Here is an 18,112-nt window from a genome sequence, read left to right on the forward strand (position 1 = left end):
TTTACTGTAGCCACTTATTATGGATTTGTTTCATAGCCTTTCGGTTGCCCTTTAAATTCCATGGCAGAGAGGAGAAGGGAAAGACTGACATTTCTTAAGGGCTCCCCATGTATAGGGGACCAGACTGCGTGTTTCTCACATAGGCCAGATCCTACACCGCTTTGCCAGCACAAAGGTGGGCTCTCAGCGGGCATCTCATATATATTTGTTGGAAAATATATAGGAGTCATTAAGTAAACATCAGCACAACCATCTGGCGGACTAGTAGACAGCCATCAAAGACAATGACGTGTGGAGGGATTAGTACTGTTAAGTGAAAAATAACCAAAGCACAAAATCATATGGATGGTACGATCTTAATTCTATAAAAATGGAGTAGAAAAAAGGCTGAATGAAGCTCAAAATGTGCTGATTTCTGGGGAGGGGTTATTAGGGATTTTTTTTTCTGTTTTCATACTTTCAAAATGTGATTTAACATCATATACAACAGGAGTCAGTAACCTTCTTCTGTCAAGGGTCAGATAGTAAATACTTTCAGCTTCGCAGGCTGCACAATCTTTGTCACAACTACTCAGCTCTGCCTACGCGACCTGAAAGCAGCCATAGACAATGTCTACATGAATCGCAGTGACTGTGGTCCATTACGACTTTATTTACAGCAGTAGGTGGTGGCCTGGATGTGTCTCACGACCAGCCACAGTTGGCCAGCCTCTGACCTGTTACTTTATAATCAGGAAGAAAAAATGTTATTTAAGTTATAGTAAGCATGTATTCTCAACTATAACTATAGGATCTTGGTACTGTGATTAATAGAGAAGGGCAGGGTACAAAAGTCTTACAGCCATGCTTTATTCCAGTACCCTTGCATCATAAAACACTCAAAATTGCAAATCATAAATTACAGAATATGAGGATGAATATTCTGTGCTGAATAGAGAAGTAAAAATTCACGATACCAGTAATTAATATAAATTTTAGCTCTATTTTTAAGCCCACTATATGTCATTTATTTAGATCTTCTTTTATATATTTCCATAAAGTTTTAAATTATTTTAGAGAGTTCTCAAGAATCTATTATTTTTAAAGCATAATTTGGGATAAACTGAAAACGACAAATTCTTTTTTTTCCCCCCTGCAGATTTTCTGAAGCAAAGGCCCTGGGAGAAAGTATAAATGAAACAAGAAGTAAAATTGGTAAGCAGATGATATTCTGTGAGCCTTTTTCACAGACCATTTTCCTGGTAAAAATCAGGTCATGATGTCCCTCCAAATAACCATGAAGCTGAGTTTCAAGACATCCCTGCCAAGGAAGCTGCTTTGAGAGCGCCTTTCCTTGGAAGTTTGTCATCTCCCCTACCATCCATCAGGAAAAGTGTTTTCTTTTGTCTAGAACTTGAACTTTTCATCCTCATGCAGGCCTGAGCTCTAGCATCCCAATGAGAAAGTTTTGCTTTGCCCCCGGTGTTCCTCAACAATAGCTCAACTAGACACAAAGGCAAGACTACGGTGACGTTTCGTATTTTCAAGTGCTGTGGAACACTTCTACACACACCCCCAAAGCTTATACTTAGCATTTGGGGCACAGGTGTGCATTTTGCATTTTTCAGCACCACTCAATAAGCCAGTGGGAGGAGGAGAAGGAAAATGAGCCTCTGTGCCTTCCCAGGACATAGGTGCCCAGTGGGGCTCCGCCACTTAGGTGAGCATCCCTGGAAAAATGAGGTTAAGGCAGAAGGCAAACTCGGTAAAAATATGCCTCATATTTTTGTCAAAGTGAGAGGAGAATGTTGCCTTCATCCCAAGCTAGAAGACACCCAGGGTGTCTCCCAGGCTGAGCAGCTCTGCAGAGGGGCCCCTTGTTGCCTTTGCCTCCTGCCAGAGAAGCTGACCTTCTGCATCTATCTCCCTTGTTCCTACCTTCCTCCCCTATAAGTGAGGACAAGACAAAAACCACTGTGAGTGTCCCCTTTGGCGTTTCCCACAGAATATGGAAAATTACAACAGCTTCAGGCACTCAGTCTCTAAAGAGGAGTCTCACGTTCTCCTCTGCCGCCTGAGGCAACTGGGCCCTGAGCCATGCCCAGCACCGTGCAGAGAATCTCTATAACCTCAGGGGTTCTTAACTTAAGATCTAGGAACTCGTATGGGGCGGGGGGGGAAATGAGCCCTTATTTTCACCAACCTCTAACTGCAATATAGCATATTTTCAGTGACGAATGGAGGCAGCTGACCCCAGTAGGACTAGCAACACCTGTCACCCATGGAAATTACAGACATTTTCATTTCACAGCCCAGTGTGGCAGATATCATAAAATATCTTTTATATTCATTAGGACTTCAAAATTATGGTAGTTATCAGACTCACCATTAGATCTTATTATTTAATGCATTTATATAAAAGCTTATAGATATTTCTGTATCACAAAAGTTTTAAATTTTAGATAACTATTTCAGGATAACTGATTTCTCTTAAAATCCATTTTTTTCATTCTATGCACCCAAAAAATCATCATTCTGCGAGAGGGTCCATGGTTTCATCAGGCTGCCAGAAGGAACCCTGGCAAAAAACAAATTACAAACTCCTTTCTTGACCTGGATTCCCAAACCCCTAAAACTACATGAAAAAAAAAAAAAGCAAAAACCTGGATGTTAAGGGTGTGTACATTTTTCTGGAGATAATATCCATAGTTTGTCTGATTCTCAGAGGGGTCAGTGACCCAAACTAATAAGGAAATTGGTTCTGGGTCAGTGCCCCATCGTCAGTGCCAGGACTTCAGGGCTGAGGAGCAGCCTAGGCCCAGCAGCAGGACCGTGCTGGCCCACCTGGCTGGGTGGCTTATAAGGAAGGGAGGGAGGGTAGGGGAAGCAGGCCTCAGTGCATCCAGGGCCAAGACTTGTCAGCCTTGTGAGACTCAAAGGACCCAGTAGTCTGTTTTTATCCCTGGAGGGATAAGAGGGAAAGACCTTTTATAAACTGCTTCTCCCCAAAAAGTAATAAAGTTTTGCTCTTGAAAAATATCTAACTCTCTCAACCAAAATAAAACCAAAGTGTTCATTCCAACACTAATGAAATAGACTCATGATGAAAGACACCAATGGCCTATACCAATATAGTTTTTCACTTGGAGTACAGGTGGTTGTCACAAATAATTCTGAATTCTTCATAGTTTTGGTGCAATATCATATGTGTATGGATCCAGTTTGCCACATTCTCAAGAGAAGGCAAGTTAGAGGCTGCCTTACAGCTCTGTGGGTTGTGCCCTGCCCAAGAGCCAGAGTCCGAGGGTGTGAGGGCTCTAATTTAGCTCTCAGAGAGGATGATCTAGACACACAAAGGGCCCAGAAATGCTAGCAGAAACCCTGGGCAAGTGGCCCTTTGTTTTTTCTGGATCATAACAAGCAGAGCTCATAGCAGTGTTGAGATTCAAGCATTCACTGCTACCGAGAAAGTAGCTAGTTTAGTGGTGCTAATAGTGCCAATGTCCCTCTTCCTTCACCCTATGCGAAGAGCAGACTAAGACCCATCCCCGGGCCACCGGTCTTCCTAACGTGCTTTTGATCCAAGGGGGCCCAGGTAAGGTGGGTCACTGAGACTCAGCTTCATTACTGAACAAGCTTTCATGGTGCTTGACGCCAGGAAGTCGCCCATCATCACTGCACGTCAGAGACAAGGCTAAGATTAAGGAAGTATAAGGTGGAACTTGTACACACATTTAAATTTAAAATCTCCAAGGCAATCTTGAAGGAAACTGGCTTCAGGAGATTTGTGACCTTTCTAAGTGCAATTTTTCCTAGGGAGAAATTAAATCAAGTGGAATTTTCAGTCCCCAGGGACTGAAATCTTAGACTTAGTGAATCTAAGAGTCAGGAGGTGGGAGCTTGGCACAGATTACCATCACATGTGTGGATGGTGACTCAGCTCCACTCCCAAACTGTGCCACATCCTGCCTCTGGCCCCTGAGGCAGGAATGGGATGCTGTGGAGTGCACATGGCATTGGCCTGCAGACAGGAAATGAAAACTGTATTTGTGAACTACAGATCAACCAGCCCATGTGTTTCAAGTTCAGGTTCCTTCCTGGGTCATTTGTTTTTCTCTGACATTGTGATCTAGAACTATCACTTGAGTTTTGTCCTCAAAAGTTCCTAAAGGCTAACAATTCAGTTATAACCACATAATATCTCATTTTACATGGCATAATAAGTCAACCAAAACGTCCATGTTATTTCCGTTTCTTGTAATAAGCCAACCCAAACTAGGGAGATAAACTCTTGCCACCAAGTCCTTTTCTGTCCTTCTCTGTACACCATTTACATCAATTCTGATGTCGAATCAGCTGAAATCAGAAATGGAAGAAATAGCCAATTTAGAATCTCCCCGAAAAAAGTAGAGTCTTTGTTTCTGTAGGAGAGGTGTTTCGTTGTACTTACATGGCCCATACACAAGAGCATTAGACTGCTTTTCATCACGCGGGCTGTGTATTTGACACGTTCACATATGCCCTGCTTCCATTCATCATATCTCTAAAAATGCCATTTAGCCCAAACTGGGGGGAAAGAAGTAGACTGCATCAACCAGACCACTTTTCACTTGCTGGAATTCTGGCATTCCTTCTTCTACATCGATGTTCTACCCCGGCAGCATTGTCTTTGGCAACAAGGAACAATGAAGGGCTATCCTTTGGCATAAGGCCCACCCCTAGACCAGTGCAGGAGCCAGCTGCTTTGGAGGCAGGGGAAAGAGCTTGACTGGCACCTCTTCATCCTCCACCAACCCCTCCAGGCCTGAATGAAAACGAACATCACAGGATGCCACATAGAAGGGTTTTCACTAGTGGGCCAATCAGTAATCAATTCACAAGTCACAGGAAATGTAATAGCAGTAGTTGTTAGTGGGAGGTGAAGGGAAACACCAAACGCTAGAAAGCTAACAAAACACTCTGGAAGTTTCTTTCTCCTACTCTGCATTCAAAGGACCCCAGCCACCCCTCCCCCCATTTGAACAACACTCTTTAATAAAATGTTTCTCTTACATATTTGGGCATTGGGAAAATCATTTCTCAGATCCAGGTCTCCATCAGCAGGGTAAATAGGACGATTTTCAGTTGTGTGCCTTTCTGTACTTGGATCTTCCCTTGAGGTTTGCTTCTGGACCTGTTGGTGCATGATGGCTTCTAGTAGCTTCTCCGGGAGTAGGGGAAAGATGACATCCAGGTCATTTTGCTGGATCATGAAGACCTGAATTAAGTATATCTTTTGTTACTCTTTGTCACTAGTCCCAATTAACAACCACCCCAACAACAGTTTCCACCATGTATTAAGCACTGACCGCACCGTGCCAAACCTTGACATACACTATCTCATTTAACCCTCGCAAAGAAGAGCCATGACCTCTGGGGGGGCAGGAGTATTACCTTATGTTGTATATTGTAGATCACAATTTTTAGTCTTAACACTTCTGAAATCAAGATACATTTGGACATTTTTTCACCTTTTACAAACTTCTAGAATGAAGATGAGTCTTACCATTGACATAATCTAGGTTCTGTGAAATAGAGAATTATCTTTATTTTGCAGATTTAAAAAAATGGAGTTTCAGTGAAGTTGCCTGCTGTGTGACTAAGTTGGAATCAAATTCCATTTCTGTCCAACTGCAGAACTTTTAAATACAGTTTATGATCTCCATAAATTCAGATTTATCTGACTTTGACATTTTCTTCTGAGTTTAAAATTTCACTCTGCTGTTACTTAGGTCTCCTGAATCTTTGGCCTTTATCCAGCGTACCCAACAAAAGACTCAAACTACACCCTAGCTCATGCACACACAGCTCAAGAAGATGAAAGGGTCTTTGTAACATGATGAAGGATAGGTCGTCCTGTGCCTTTTGGGGCTCTGTTGCAGGGGCGGGTGGTGCCTGAAACACAGCCTGCCGTTGCTCTCATTTCCACGTACACCAGTCCTGGCTTGCGTCTGCCCTTAGGAAGGGATGACTTTGTCTGGTTTGCAGAAAGATATGCTATGGACTTGCAACAGCCCTGATAGGAGTCAGTGTCCCACATGGGTTTCAACCATCCTCTTCAGTGGGTTGGAAAATAGAATAGCAGGGTTGTATTTTCAGACTCCATACAATTCCAGCTGAGTGGGTTTAGTGATGCTTCAGGAAACATGAGAGAATTCAAAGCATTAACTTAGATGAGGTTTAGTAGGAATGGGTGTCATGAAGTACTTTTGCTTCATGCAAAACAGTCACCAATAAGCACCAGAGAAAACCTGATTAAGGGCAGGCGTAGAAATCATCAGTGACCACAAAATAAAAATGTGTTACCACCAAGTGGAAAAATATTCTATTCTCAAAACTAAGAAAAGCAGAAACCAAGACTTTCACTCTGCCCAGCGTTTCCATGTGCACATTGCTTTTGCTCTACGGGAAGAGAGATGGTTCAGAGAAGAGCAGCTGAGGGGATGAGTAGATCTTTGGCTTTATGAAACAATTTGCCACGTGTTTATTTTAACTAACAAGCTCTGTCTGTGCTTTAGAATATTTGTGTGATTTTTCTTTAAACTACACTTATCAAAAAATTCAATTAATTTGTGGTCAACTTGTATTGGCCAGGATGTTTGGCTATAAGGATAAAAGGAAATTTACTGTCTCGTGTAACCTGCAAGCCCCAGGAGTACAGTTGGCTCCACATGTACCCTTCTTTCCCTCCTCCTCCTCCTCCTCTTCTTCCTTTTCTTCCTCCTCCTCCCCCTCCCCCTTCCATCTCTCAGTGCTACTTGACTAAGTTCCCTGACGGCCTCACCCCATTTAGTGACAAGGTAGCTCTGAAAGCTCTCAGTTTACATGGTCTGTGGAATTCATAATCCCAGTAAATGCGATCTCTCCCAACAGTGTTGGCAAAAAGTCCCTGGAGGGAGGATGCTTAGCCTGGCTTAAGTCATGTGCCCATCTCTAAAGCAATCCCTCCATCCAAGGGGAATGAAACACTTTGATTGGCTGGACCTGGATGGCTCCACCCATTCCTCAGGCGGGGGCTTAACCCGCCTGCACCACATAAACTGAACAAGATTTGTAAGGAACTGAAGAGTTAACTTTCTCCAAAGGAAGAAACGCTGGGCACACAACAACCAAGTTCACTACAGACCCTTCAGAAATGTGTCTGTGGTTTGAAACAGATATCTGTAAAGGAACAAATTGTAGGTCCTATGAGAAAAGGTAACAGTTAAAGTGATGTATCCTATAAAAAAGAAAGCTGTGCACGGGGAATTCAAAAAGCTAGTTTTAAGTATCAGTGCTTCTGTTATAATGGAAGAAATGCAGAATTACATGCTAAAAAATAATCGGCCTGGTAAGAAAATTGAACAATCCTAATAAAAATAATGATATAAACAGAAAGAAGTGTTAAATTCGTAATACATAGGGAAACACTGTCTAAAACATCAGATTTGTTTTCCAGTTTGAGGCTTCATGTTAGAAGAGGGGGCGTCGGGAAGGGTTGAGGTGCTGAGTTACAGAAACGTGACCAATACGCACAAGATGGGAAGAGCCGCACAGCAAGAAAGAAGCCATTTCTTCGCCGAAAGCGCACTGACCACCCTGGACCAAGAGAAGAAATGCGGGGGGAAGGGGGCTGTGTATAGTCCTGTGCTTCTCTACAGACCACGGGGCTCAGCTCTGCAAGCTATTTGGTGACTTTCTCCTGGTGGTGCAAAAACGTTAACTTATTAGAGAAAAAAATCTTTTGTGAGCAGATGAGCCTGCTGCATGACGCGGATTTCTGCCAAAGGAACTTAGTCGTAAGCGAGCGGACTGTAAATGACGTGATGTCATGCAGAGGGACCAACAAATTATAATTCATCTTTAAAGAGTCTGAAAAAGGAAAAAGATAATTTTCACTTGTATTGAAAATACAGTTCATTGTGGGAAAAGACATCGTGTCCAAAAGGTAATTTAAATGGATAGAGACTCTAGGAATCTTACTTAAAAGCAGGATAGATGGGCCTCTTTCTGAGATGGCTCAGGGCAGCTAGAAACAAAAAGGGTGAAGCTGATTTCTCAGGGTCCCTCCTGCAACAATCTGGAACGCTGAAACTCCCAGACAGGCAGTTATCTGAGTGACAGCCCATAACCAGCCTGACTGATGTCTTCACGGAATGGACTGAGTGTCTGCTGTCATAGTTTGGAGATCAAACAAAAATGATCTGAGCTAGCCGGAGGGCTGTAAAGTATATTAACTGACAAGAGGTAACACTAATAATTGTCATGTATAAGGAAGGAAGCCCTGCTTTGGTTCGAATGACAGCCAAAAAAGATGGATGACTGCTCTCCTGGAGTCCTGACAGGGTGGTCCTACCTTAATGAAGGAACCAGGGCCCGGGATCTGGCCTTGTCTGGATGGATTCAGGAAAGCCATGCCAATCAAACTCACTATAAACTGGAGAAGCAAGTGTTAAATTGACCATGGAGGATGTTCCTTTATAGACAGGAGCTCTTAAACTGCCTCCATCTGGGGCATTTTCTCTTAAGAAACAGAGTAGATTAGTTATTGGAAGGCTGGCAAATAGGCAGCGCTAGGCCCAAAGAAAATCAAAACAAAGAAAAGAGCTTTGAGAGACAGATTCTCACAGTCGTGGTAAAGCTTCCCAGGGCATCCATTGCCCACAGGAGCAAATATCCCTACAGCAATTACGGTCGGTCTCTGGGCTGAACGGCCTCCTTCTGTGCATAAGAACCTTTCTCCAGAAAAGATAAAATACCATTCGTTAGGGTTCTACTTACTGTAATTATTTCCCATTCCTGCCTCTCAGGGATGAAGCCCACATCACTTTGAATTGTGCTCTGGGTCACAGGAACAATCACTTTTAGTTTGGTTCTTTCGATTTTCAGAAATAGAAACCCAGTCGAGCTAGCTCAGGTTTAGGAGGCAAGAATCTCCTCAGTGTGCAGTTATAAGATCTGAGACCCATCCAAGCTGAAATGGGAGCCAGAGCAGTTGGGGGGCGTCCCAGGGGGGCGTCAGAGCCCAGTGTACCCTCCCCAGGCCTTCCTCCGGGCCTCTTGCCACCTCTGTGTATGCCTGCTCTTGCAGTCTGCTGGTCCTGCTGACGGATAGGTCTTGCTTGCTAGCCTTTGGCTTGCTCTGGCCCCAGCTGGACCTGAAAGCATCCTTTAACATCCTTTCCGAAGGTGAATGTGCTCATTCTTTACTTATTTCTTAGCTCAAAGTCATGAGAAAAAGAACCTGAGTGGCCCACTCTATCCTTTGTAGACCTCCAGGACAGCAGCTGCTGGCCAGCTTGAGAATGTGCTGTCTTGAGGTCAGAAACCCACCCCTGGTCCAGGCAGCCAGGGAGGAAAAGAGGTCTCAGAAAGAGGCCACCTAGGCAGCAGGGGAGGTTTCTCTTTTGAAAGGATGGGTAGAGCGGGCACAGTGATTGATATCCTGTATCCTCTGGGCTTTGTCTTACAGAGAGCTGTGTAAAGATTTTCGCTAGTTCAGCTCTTATAAGGTTATATCAGTTCCTTCATTTGCAGGTTCTAAAGGAAGCAGAGCACCATTTTGCATGTGGTTTACCATCAGTACTAGTGACTAATCTTTGTAAAGTGCATTATAATATATAAGGTTTTATTTTGTTATTTTTATATAGTCAAATCCATTGATCTTTTCTTTTATGACTTCCTTCATTGCTTTTGTACTTAGAAAGGGTCATTGGAACAATAATAACGATGGGTTGTTCATTGCCGAGTATTTGTTTAAAGCTTTCTAAATTTTCTTCTCGTTTTTTTTATTGTCTATTTTTCACACTCAACTCATTTAGGCTTTATTGTGGAATATGGCATCAGCTGAGGCTCGAAGTGGAATCTTTTGCAAAGAACCAATTTTCCCAACACCTATTTGGTTTAATGAAATGCCTTCAAATAAAATTTCTTCCCCTCACAGGAGAGTCATTTCAGATTTTCAGAAGGCAAATGATGCGTCTAATGTCATCATAGCAGTGATGTACATCCTTGACATGATCATTTTCTTACAAGTATTACAAAAATAATTTTGCCAGCCAATACTATTATCTGGATATCAGAATAACCCTGCAGAGGAGTGCCACCTTTTATGTAAACCAGGAAGCTCACGGAAGGGTAGTGACGGGCGTGTATCTGTTAAGTGGGTGGTCCCTGCAGGCTGAGAGCCCTCTCCACACTCTGTGAAGGGAAGGAGGCTGTCTTTTTTTTTTTTTTTTAATTTTTTAATTTAAATTCAATTTAGTTAACATACAGCATATTTTTAGTTTCAGGGGTAGAATTTAGTGATTCATCAGTTGCATATAACACCCAGTGCTCATTACTTCAAGAACCCTCCTTAATGCCCACCACCCAATTATCCCATTCCCCACCCCACTCCCCTCCAGCAACCCTCAGTTTGTTTCCTAGAGTCCAGCGTTTCTTATGGTTTGCCTCCCTTTCTGTTTTCATCGTATTTTATTTTTCCTTCCCTTCCCCTATGTTCATCTGTTTTGTTTCTTAAATTCCACATATGACTGATATCATATGATAATTGTCTTTCTCTGACTGACTTATTTTGCTTAACATAATACCCTCTAGCTCCATCTACGTCATTGCAAATGGCAAGATTTCATTCTTTTTAATGGCTAAGTAGTGTTCCATTGTATATATCTACTACATCTTCTTGATCCATTCATCTGTCGATGGACATCTGGGCTCTTTGAAGGAAGCTATCTTTAAGCCTGGCAGCACAAGCTGGTTCACCTTACTGATTTGCCAGGGGAAGATAAATGATACCATGTTGTTTCACCTCTAAGGAGAAAAAGTGAATTGCCTTATCTTACACTGATTAAAAAGGAGGAGTAATTGTAGCTGGCTTAGAAGTGGGTAGGGGCTTTGTCAATGACACTGTGCAGGGAAGAGCTGAAACTAACAGAGGGTTTGCTCTGTCTCTGGCCAACCACCCAGAAAACACTGATGAGTTCCCTGCTGAAACCAGCAAGAGCTTTCAAAAGCAGAGGACACACAAGGGGGGGGGGGTATCCTTCCCCCACAGTGGTCATTCTGTTCAGGGTGGAGACAGCCTGGGTTTACCGTTGGCTTCATGTAGTAACCCGACCCTGCGGACCCAGCCCCACCCCCTAACACACAGTCTACACCACAACTTATCAAAGCAAGACTAAAAATACACATGTGCAGCTCCACCCCAAGATGTGCTAGTTAAAGCTTAGACCTGCAGAGGGGGCACCAGATACCGTGCAGAGACATTCGTCTGTCCGTAGGGACTCAGCACTCTCCTTCCAACAGGTAGATGTCAGCTGTTGGACAACATTTAAAAAACTGAGATCCGGGCACCTGGGTGGCTCAGTTGATTAGGCAACTGCCTTTGGCTCAGGTCATGATCCTGGAGTTCTGGGATCGAGTCCCGCATTGGGCTCCCTGCTCAGTGGGGAGTCTGCTTCTCCTTCTGACCCTCCCCCCTCTCATGCTCTGTCTCTCATTCTCTCTCTCAAATACATAAATAAAATCTTTAAAAACAAAACAAAACAAAAAACAACCAAACTGAGATCTTCCCAAGCACATTCAGGCTGCATCACTAATCAGGCATCTCCTGAACAAAATCCCAGCCCTGGCAGTTTGTGTGGAGAAAATAGTAACAACAGGACTCTGGGCACCTGCCTGAGGAAAGCTGAGAGGGCAGCCACAGGCAGGACCAGCGGGAGTGCCACTGGGACTCCCTGAAGTTTGGGATGAATATTTGCACAGATTGGGGTTGCCTGAAAGGACTGGGAGTAAACAGAGAAGCTCGAGGCCAGGCATTGTGTGGCCCACAGACTTGGGCCGGCAAGAGTCAAAGAGGTGGATTTCCCACCATCATAGTAATAATAAGTAACTTCGGTAGAGATACTAGTATTAGTCTGTTATTATAGATGAAGAAGCTGAGGCCGAAGGAGGTTAATAAACCTGCTCAGTAATACACTGCTTAGTGAGGGACAGAGCCAGAGCTGGAACCAGTTACTGTTGGCCTCCAAGGTCAATGCCCTTGGATGGCAGGAGAATTCACAACTCAACTAAGAAGGTGTTAGGTTCCTGTTGTGTAAGTGCCCAGGAAGGTCACATGTTCTCTCTGAGTTCAAGCTGATGATAAAAAGAAGGAAAAGGAGCCAGCGAAGAAAGCCTTCATCCCCTCTTTACTTTCAACAATATAATAGGGGAAGGAGGCAGAGAGGTTGGCAGGAGGTGGAGAAGGGCGAAGTCAGCCAAGGGAGGGCAGGCCTATCTTCCTAGGCTCTCTCCCCTGATCTGGAGTTTAGAAAGTTATAAATTCCTTGGAGGTTTAGTTTCAGTCTCTTTTTAATTGTACACGTGACTCTTGGATGCAGTTTCACTGTAGAATGTTTAAAAACTACATTAATATACAAATCAAAATGTGACAGCCCTCTTAATTTCCTCTCCCCAGTACCAACTACGCCCCTTCCCCAGAGAGGAATATCCACTTTCAACAATTTGATGCATGTTTTCCATCCCCTTCTGTGCATTTTTAGATAGATGATAGATAGATAGATAGATGATAGATAGATGGATAGATAGATAATAGATAGATAGATAGATATAGATAGATGATAGATAGATTCATGATAGATACTACATACATACATACATACATACATAGACACACACACAGCCAGCCAGCAGACTCATGTGAAGATACCCTGTTTTGTTGCATAAATGAGACCACAATGTACTTGTTACTCTGCACCTTGCTTTTCTCATGTACCAGTGAGTGTGGGTCTACTGCTTACCATTTTTGATGGGGCTACTTATAAGTATGAATTAACCATGATCTATTTAACTACTCCCTTGTAACAGCCATTTCATTTTTTTTTTCCCATTTTTTTTTCTGTCACAAACACTGCATGCATTTTTGTGTACAAATGTGAGTGTTTCTTTGAGTTAGATGCCTAGAAGTAGAATTGGGGAAAACAATGGTGGATGTGTATTTTTAATTTTAATGAGTACTCCCCAGTTGCCTTCCCAAGAGGGTTTCATTAGTTTGCATTCCCATCAGTGTATGACAGTACCCCCCCTTGCTTGTACATGATAATATCAGTCATTTTAGGTTTTGCCAGTTGGAGAGCAAAAAATTGTATTTCATTATTGTCTTAATTTGCATGTCCCTGACAGCTGGTGGAATTGAATGCTTTTTCATGTGTCTCATATCTTTTGCTCATTGGTTGGTTGAATTGCTCTTTTTGATTTGTAGGAGCTCTTTGTGTCCTCTGGATATCGGGCCTTTGTCTATGGAGTATGTAGCAGATGTTTTTCTTCCAGTCTGCCACTTGTTTTAATTTTCTCTTAAGATTTTTGGAAGAACTCTAGGACAGTTGCTTCTCCCTAATTAAAAAAAAAAAAAATTGCCTTGGATAAGACTGGTTTGTCTGGTTCTTCTTTATTGGAAGTTGTCTGTAACTGGGAGTTATCCACCCTACCTCACCAGAGATAGGCTCTCATCTATCTCTCCATCACCCTGCCTCACAACACTGCCCCAAAGAAGATATCCAGGGTAACGTAGTCACACTGCACAGCACTCACCAAAACATATATGGGCCCAAACTGGATATGACCATTTCAGATCATTTGTCTTGTAGCCACTGACCACTACATGAGTACATGAGCCCTGCGTACAGAATGTTGAACCTTTTACCAGACCACTAGTCTGGTGATTTTATTGCTGAAGACATAATCTTTGTAATGAGGCAAAGACTGAATTTATTAATTTAATCTTTATTGAAGTTATCTTTAATGATGCCTGAATATTTTAAAAATTTAATTGTATTTTGCAAAACAGCTTATTAACACATGTAGAGATGATGCTGAAGTCTAGAAAACCTCCTAATAAATAATTGGAATGTAGCAGTACAGAGCAACTCATTAGCAAATGGCAAGGTCCTTGGGTACGCCCTTCTGTTGGAAGACAAAAGCACAGAGTTAAGGAATGACTACAGAAATGGGTAATGTACCAAGTAAACTTAATAAGCAAGGGACATCAAAGACATAAAGTTTATTAATCACCTGCACCAATAACCTAAAGCAAGGGCAGGTCTATGTTTGAAAGTTACAAAACAATATACTCCTACAGAGGTAAATACCCCAGTCTTGTAAAAAGGACGAAATATGTCATGGAGAGGAGTCATGAAGGGTTTAGCTTTACTTTACCCACAGTGCGATAACTAGAACAAAACCTTTATTAGCTCCCATGACAGAGGCAATGCCGTATGCAGAAAGGGGTCCAACACTAGGGAGGCCGTATACCAGACCCACAGGGGCAGAGCTGAATTGGACAGGCTTTGGCCTAAAAGCCACTAATCCGTGTGCGATGGGGACTCTCTAGGCAAGCAGTCCTCAACAGGACAATAATGACAATACCTCTCTGCTGTTGTCACTTAGGGGGAGAAGATGGATTGCAGCAGAGGAAGGATTTCAGAGTCAGGGTTGAGTCAAACTGCTGCCAAAGCCACAAAGCTGTTCAAATACTAAAGAATAATCCACGGATGCTGATTCTAAATAAGAAATCCACTGGGGGAAGGTTGGGTGGTGAGGGAAATAGCAGATTTGGCAGTAGTCTGCCAATAGGAAGTTGGCCACCTTTATATTAGAATTCCAAGTAATAAGTAATAAAGCTTACATTATAAAGATTCATATCCCTAAACCACAGCTCCAGCCGATCTCTCTCCTCCTCACTCCCACTCATAAACCTCTGAGGCCTACAAAAATGTTCATGCCCCTTAATCTAACATTCAGATTCTTTCTCCATGTTGATATAATTATATTAACATTCACTTACTTATATGGGGAATTGGGTTGCTCATCTTACCAAAAAAAAAAAAAAAAAAGATAAAAATAATCATGTACAATTTTTCTGTATCCTGCTTTTCACTGCATCCTGAATTTCATATATATAAATTTCATATATGGCTGTATTGTATTCCTTTTAATGGCTGCATAATATTCTACAGAAAGGTTGTAGTGTAACATATTCCATCATTTTCCAGCTGACAAGTATTTGCTTTATTTCCATTTTTCTGACACATAAAATATGCTGCAATATGCACATATATCCTTCTATACTGGTGCTTCTACTTCTATGGAAACTTTTCCTGTAAGGAACCAGGTAGTAAATATTTTAGGCTTTGTGGGCTTCATATGGTCTTTGTTGCATATTCTTCTTCTTCTTTTTCACAGTCCTATAAAAATTTAAAAACCATTCTTAGCTCTCAGTCCAAAGCCATAGAAAAACAGACCACAGAACAGATTGACCTGCCAGCCCCAGTTTGCCAGTCCTTGGAATGAGTCCAGGGAGTAGGATTTCTTCCTAAGTATATTATATTTTTTGCTGCTTTTGTGAATGGAATATTTTTCTATTTCCTGGGGTAGAAAAATCTATTTTTAAAAAATATTTTCCTATACCCAGTCATCTTACCAAATTCTCTTTTTAATTTTAATGGGCTTTTTCTTGCTATAGTTTCTTTAGATGTCTAGAAATGCAGTCATATGCATCACAAAAGAAAATTTGTTTTCTGATATTTACACTGGGTATTTTATTTTCTTGTCTTATTATATTCATTAGAGCCTCTGAATTACTATTAGCTCATAACAGTAACAGCGTCTCTGATCATGTTCCTGAGCATAATGAAAACGGCTTAAGATTACATGATTTAGAATGACAAAGGACATCATATTAATACAGTAAGGATTGTGTACATCACCCTATTTGGGCTGTTAAAATTTCTGTAATGTGAATTTGAGGTGAGACAGATCTACAGTACTCCAGGGGTAGGAGAGGTAATGGAGAGATTCTGTGTTTGAGAATTGGCCTGGTGGGTAGGTCCAAGGATCATGTAAACATAAATATCTGAGGAGTGATAAAGAATTAAGTACAATATAAATAGAATTGGCTAATGAACTTGGTGAAGGAGGGAAATTGTGTCTGCCCATATGATGAGAAAGAGAAATGAAGCAAATATTATAGATGAGACTTTTCAGACTGAACTGTGCAACTGGCCAGTGACATGGACATTTGCCTATAATAAACAATAGTATAAGGTTCCAGTTCTGGGGAAGGTAGAGTAATCACACTCTATCTTGTCTTTCCCACTGGAAGCAACTCTAAACCATGGACAGAATGAATGGAACAGCTAGCTAAGAACTCGGAAAAATAAGTGGTAGCAGGCAACTTAGGGAAGGAGACCAGAATTCAAAGTACCATCAAGTCATCACCCCCAGAAAATCCTCTGGTGGCAGTGATGGCAGAAGCAGACAAACAGAAGCCTAAAACTCTGATGCAGAGAGACTCATTTGCTTTAACCACAGGAGCTGTGGTACCAAAAATGAGAAGACTCCTCATGGCTTTGTCTTCTCTCCATCCTTCCACTGTTTGGTCCCAAATGTAGACATAGTCATGAGAATTGTGTGGCAGAATTGAGGAGTCCATGAGTGGGCCTCAGGGAGTCATAATGTGTCAGGCAGGTAGATCCCAGAGAGGAAGGAGATCAAGACAATGGTTCCATAAAATTGTTTACATACGCCCCTTACTTTCAAGCTGAGCATGCATGAATCCAAAGAGCATACCAAAGGCTTTGACAATCCTGCTATAAGGTAAACCAACACCCAGGTCCTATACTGGCCACTGAGTGGCACATACATGGGCCAAATCTGAATAGCACTGCAAAGCCTGCAAAAACAGAGCTGACACTGGAAACACAGCCCAGAAAAGACTATTGGAATTTGTGACCTGACCTTAACCAGGCTGACTGTCTGCTACAACAAAGAAACAACAACAAAAGACCAGTGGTCTTCTTAGAATTTAAACAAGACCCTGAAAATGTTCAGGATGTGATTGAAAATTACCTGGTATAAGAACCAACAAATTTTAACTCAAAAGAAAAAAGACAATCAATCATTGGAGACCAGCCCCAACTGGACAGTGTTGGAATTAAAAGGCAAAGACTTAAAGCAGCTCCTAAAACCATGCTTCAGGAATTAAGGAAGACCCCCCAGAAACAAACTGAAAGGTAGAAAGTCTCAATAAAAAAATAGAAAACATAAAAAGAACCAAAAGGAAATTTTATAAATGAAAAATAAAATAGCCAGTGGACTCAAGGAAAGAATGGAGAAGACAGAGGGAGGAGTTAGCAAACTTAAAGGGAGAACAATAGAAATTATCTAATCCAAACAACAGCCAGAGAAAATATTTTCAAAAACATGAACACATCAATTGATTGTCATGGCAGAGTCGAATCTGAGAGGCTACAGGCAGATCTGGTAGGTGCTGGGCACTGAAGCCAACAGCAATGTGTTGTGGACAGTGTGGGGTTGAAGGAGCAGAGGAGGGGTTTAGGGTTTAATATTAAGGGAGAAAAGAAAAATTGTTCAGCATTTTTTTATTATGTTCAGTTAGCCACTGTATCATTAGTTTTTTTAATTTCATTTTATTATGTTATGTTAATTACCATACATTACATCATTAGTTTTTGATGTAGTGTTCCATGATTCATTGTTTGCGTATAACACCCAGTGCTCCATTCAATACGTTACATTAGTTTTGTTTTGTTTTGTTTTGTTTTTGTGAAGCCCATACGTTTTATACTTTATTTAAGAAATCATTATGGTGGTAAAAAAACAAAAACAAAAACAAAAAACTTTGGTAACAGTCCATTTGTCATCTGGCCTCTTAGTAAACTCTCATAAAATCAATCCTGTGGAAAATGAAGAGGCATCGAAATCTGTTTCAGTCTGACACATCATGCAAGACAGTACTACACAAAGACCAGGTGAACCAAAAGACTAGGAATTGTCCAAACCACACCCTGATTATATCTTATCCAATTTTTGAAAATAGATTCTATTGCTTTATTGTTAATTCATGCTCCTAGATACAAGGACCTATTCCTGAAAACTTCTGGCATCATTTTTTTATTCTTTTTTTTAAATTTTTTATTGTTATGTTATTCACCACACATTACATCATTAGTTTTTGATGTAGTGTTCCATGATTCATTGTTTGTGCATAACACCCAGTGCTCCATGCAGAACGTGCCCTCTTTAATACCCATCA

At 41.6% G+C, this 18,112-nt stretch overlaps 1 protein-coding gene across 1 annotated transcript in view; it reads left to right on the plus strand.

Moving 5' to 3' along the window:
- The window catches only part of KIF6 (kinesin family member 6), a 422,557-nt gene that overhangs the window by 338,322 nt on the left and 66,123 nt on the right, over positions 1-18,112 (plus strand). The window contains exon 15 of the mRNA XM_032409883.1: positions 1,139-1,194. Within this exon, the coding sequence (XP_032265774.1) occupies positions 1,139-1,194 (56 nt within the window). The remainder of the gene's footprint in view (positions 1-1,138; positions 1,195-18,112) is intronic.

This window comes from Phoca vitulina, unplaced genomic scaffold (assembly GCF_004348235.1).
Source record: "Phoca vitulina isolate PV1807 unplaced genomic scaffold, GSC_HSeal_1.0 scaffold11, whole genome shotgun sequence".
NCBI classification, from domain to species: Eukaryota; Metazoa; Chordata; class Mammalia; order Carnivora; family Phocidae; genus Phoca; species Phoca vitulina.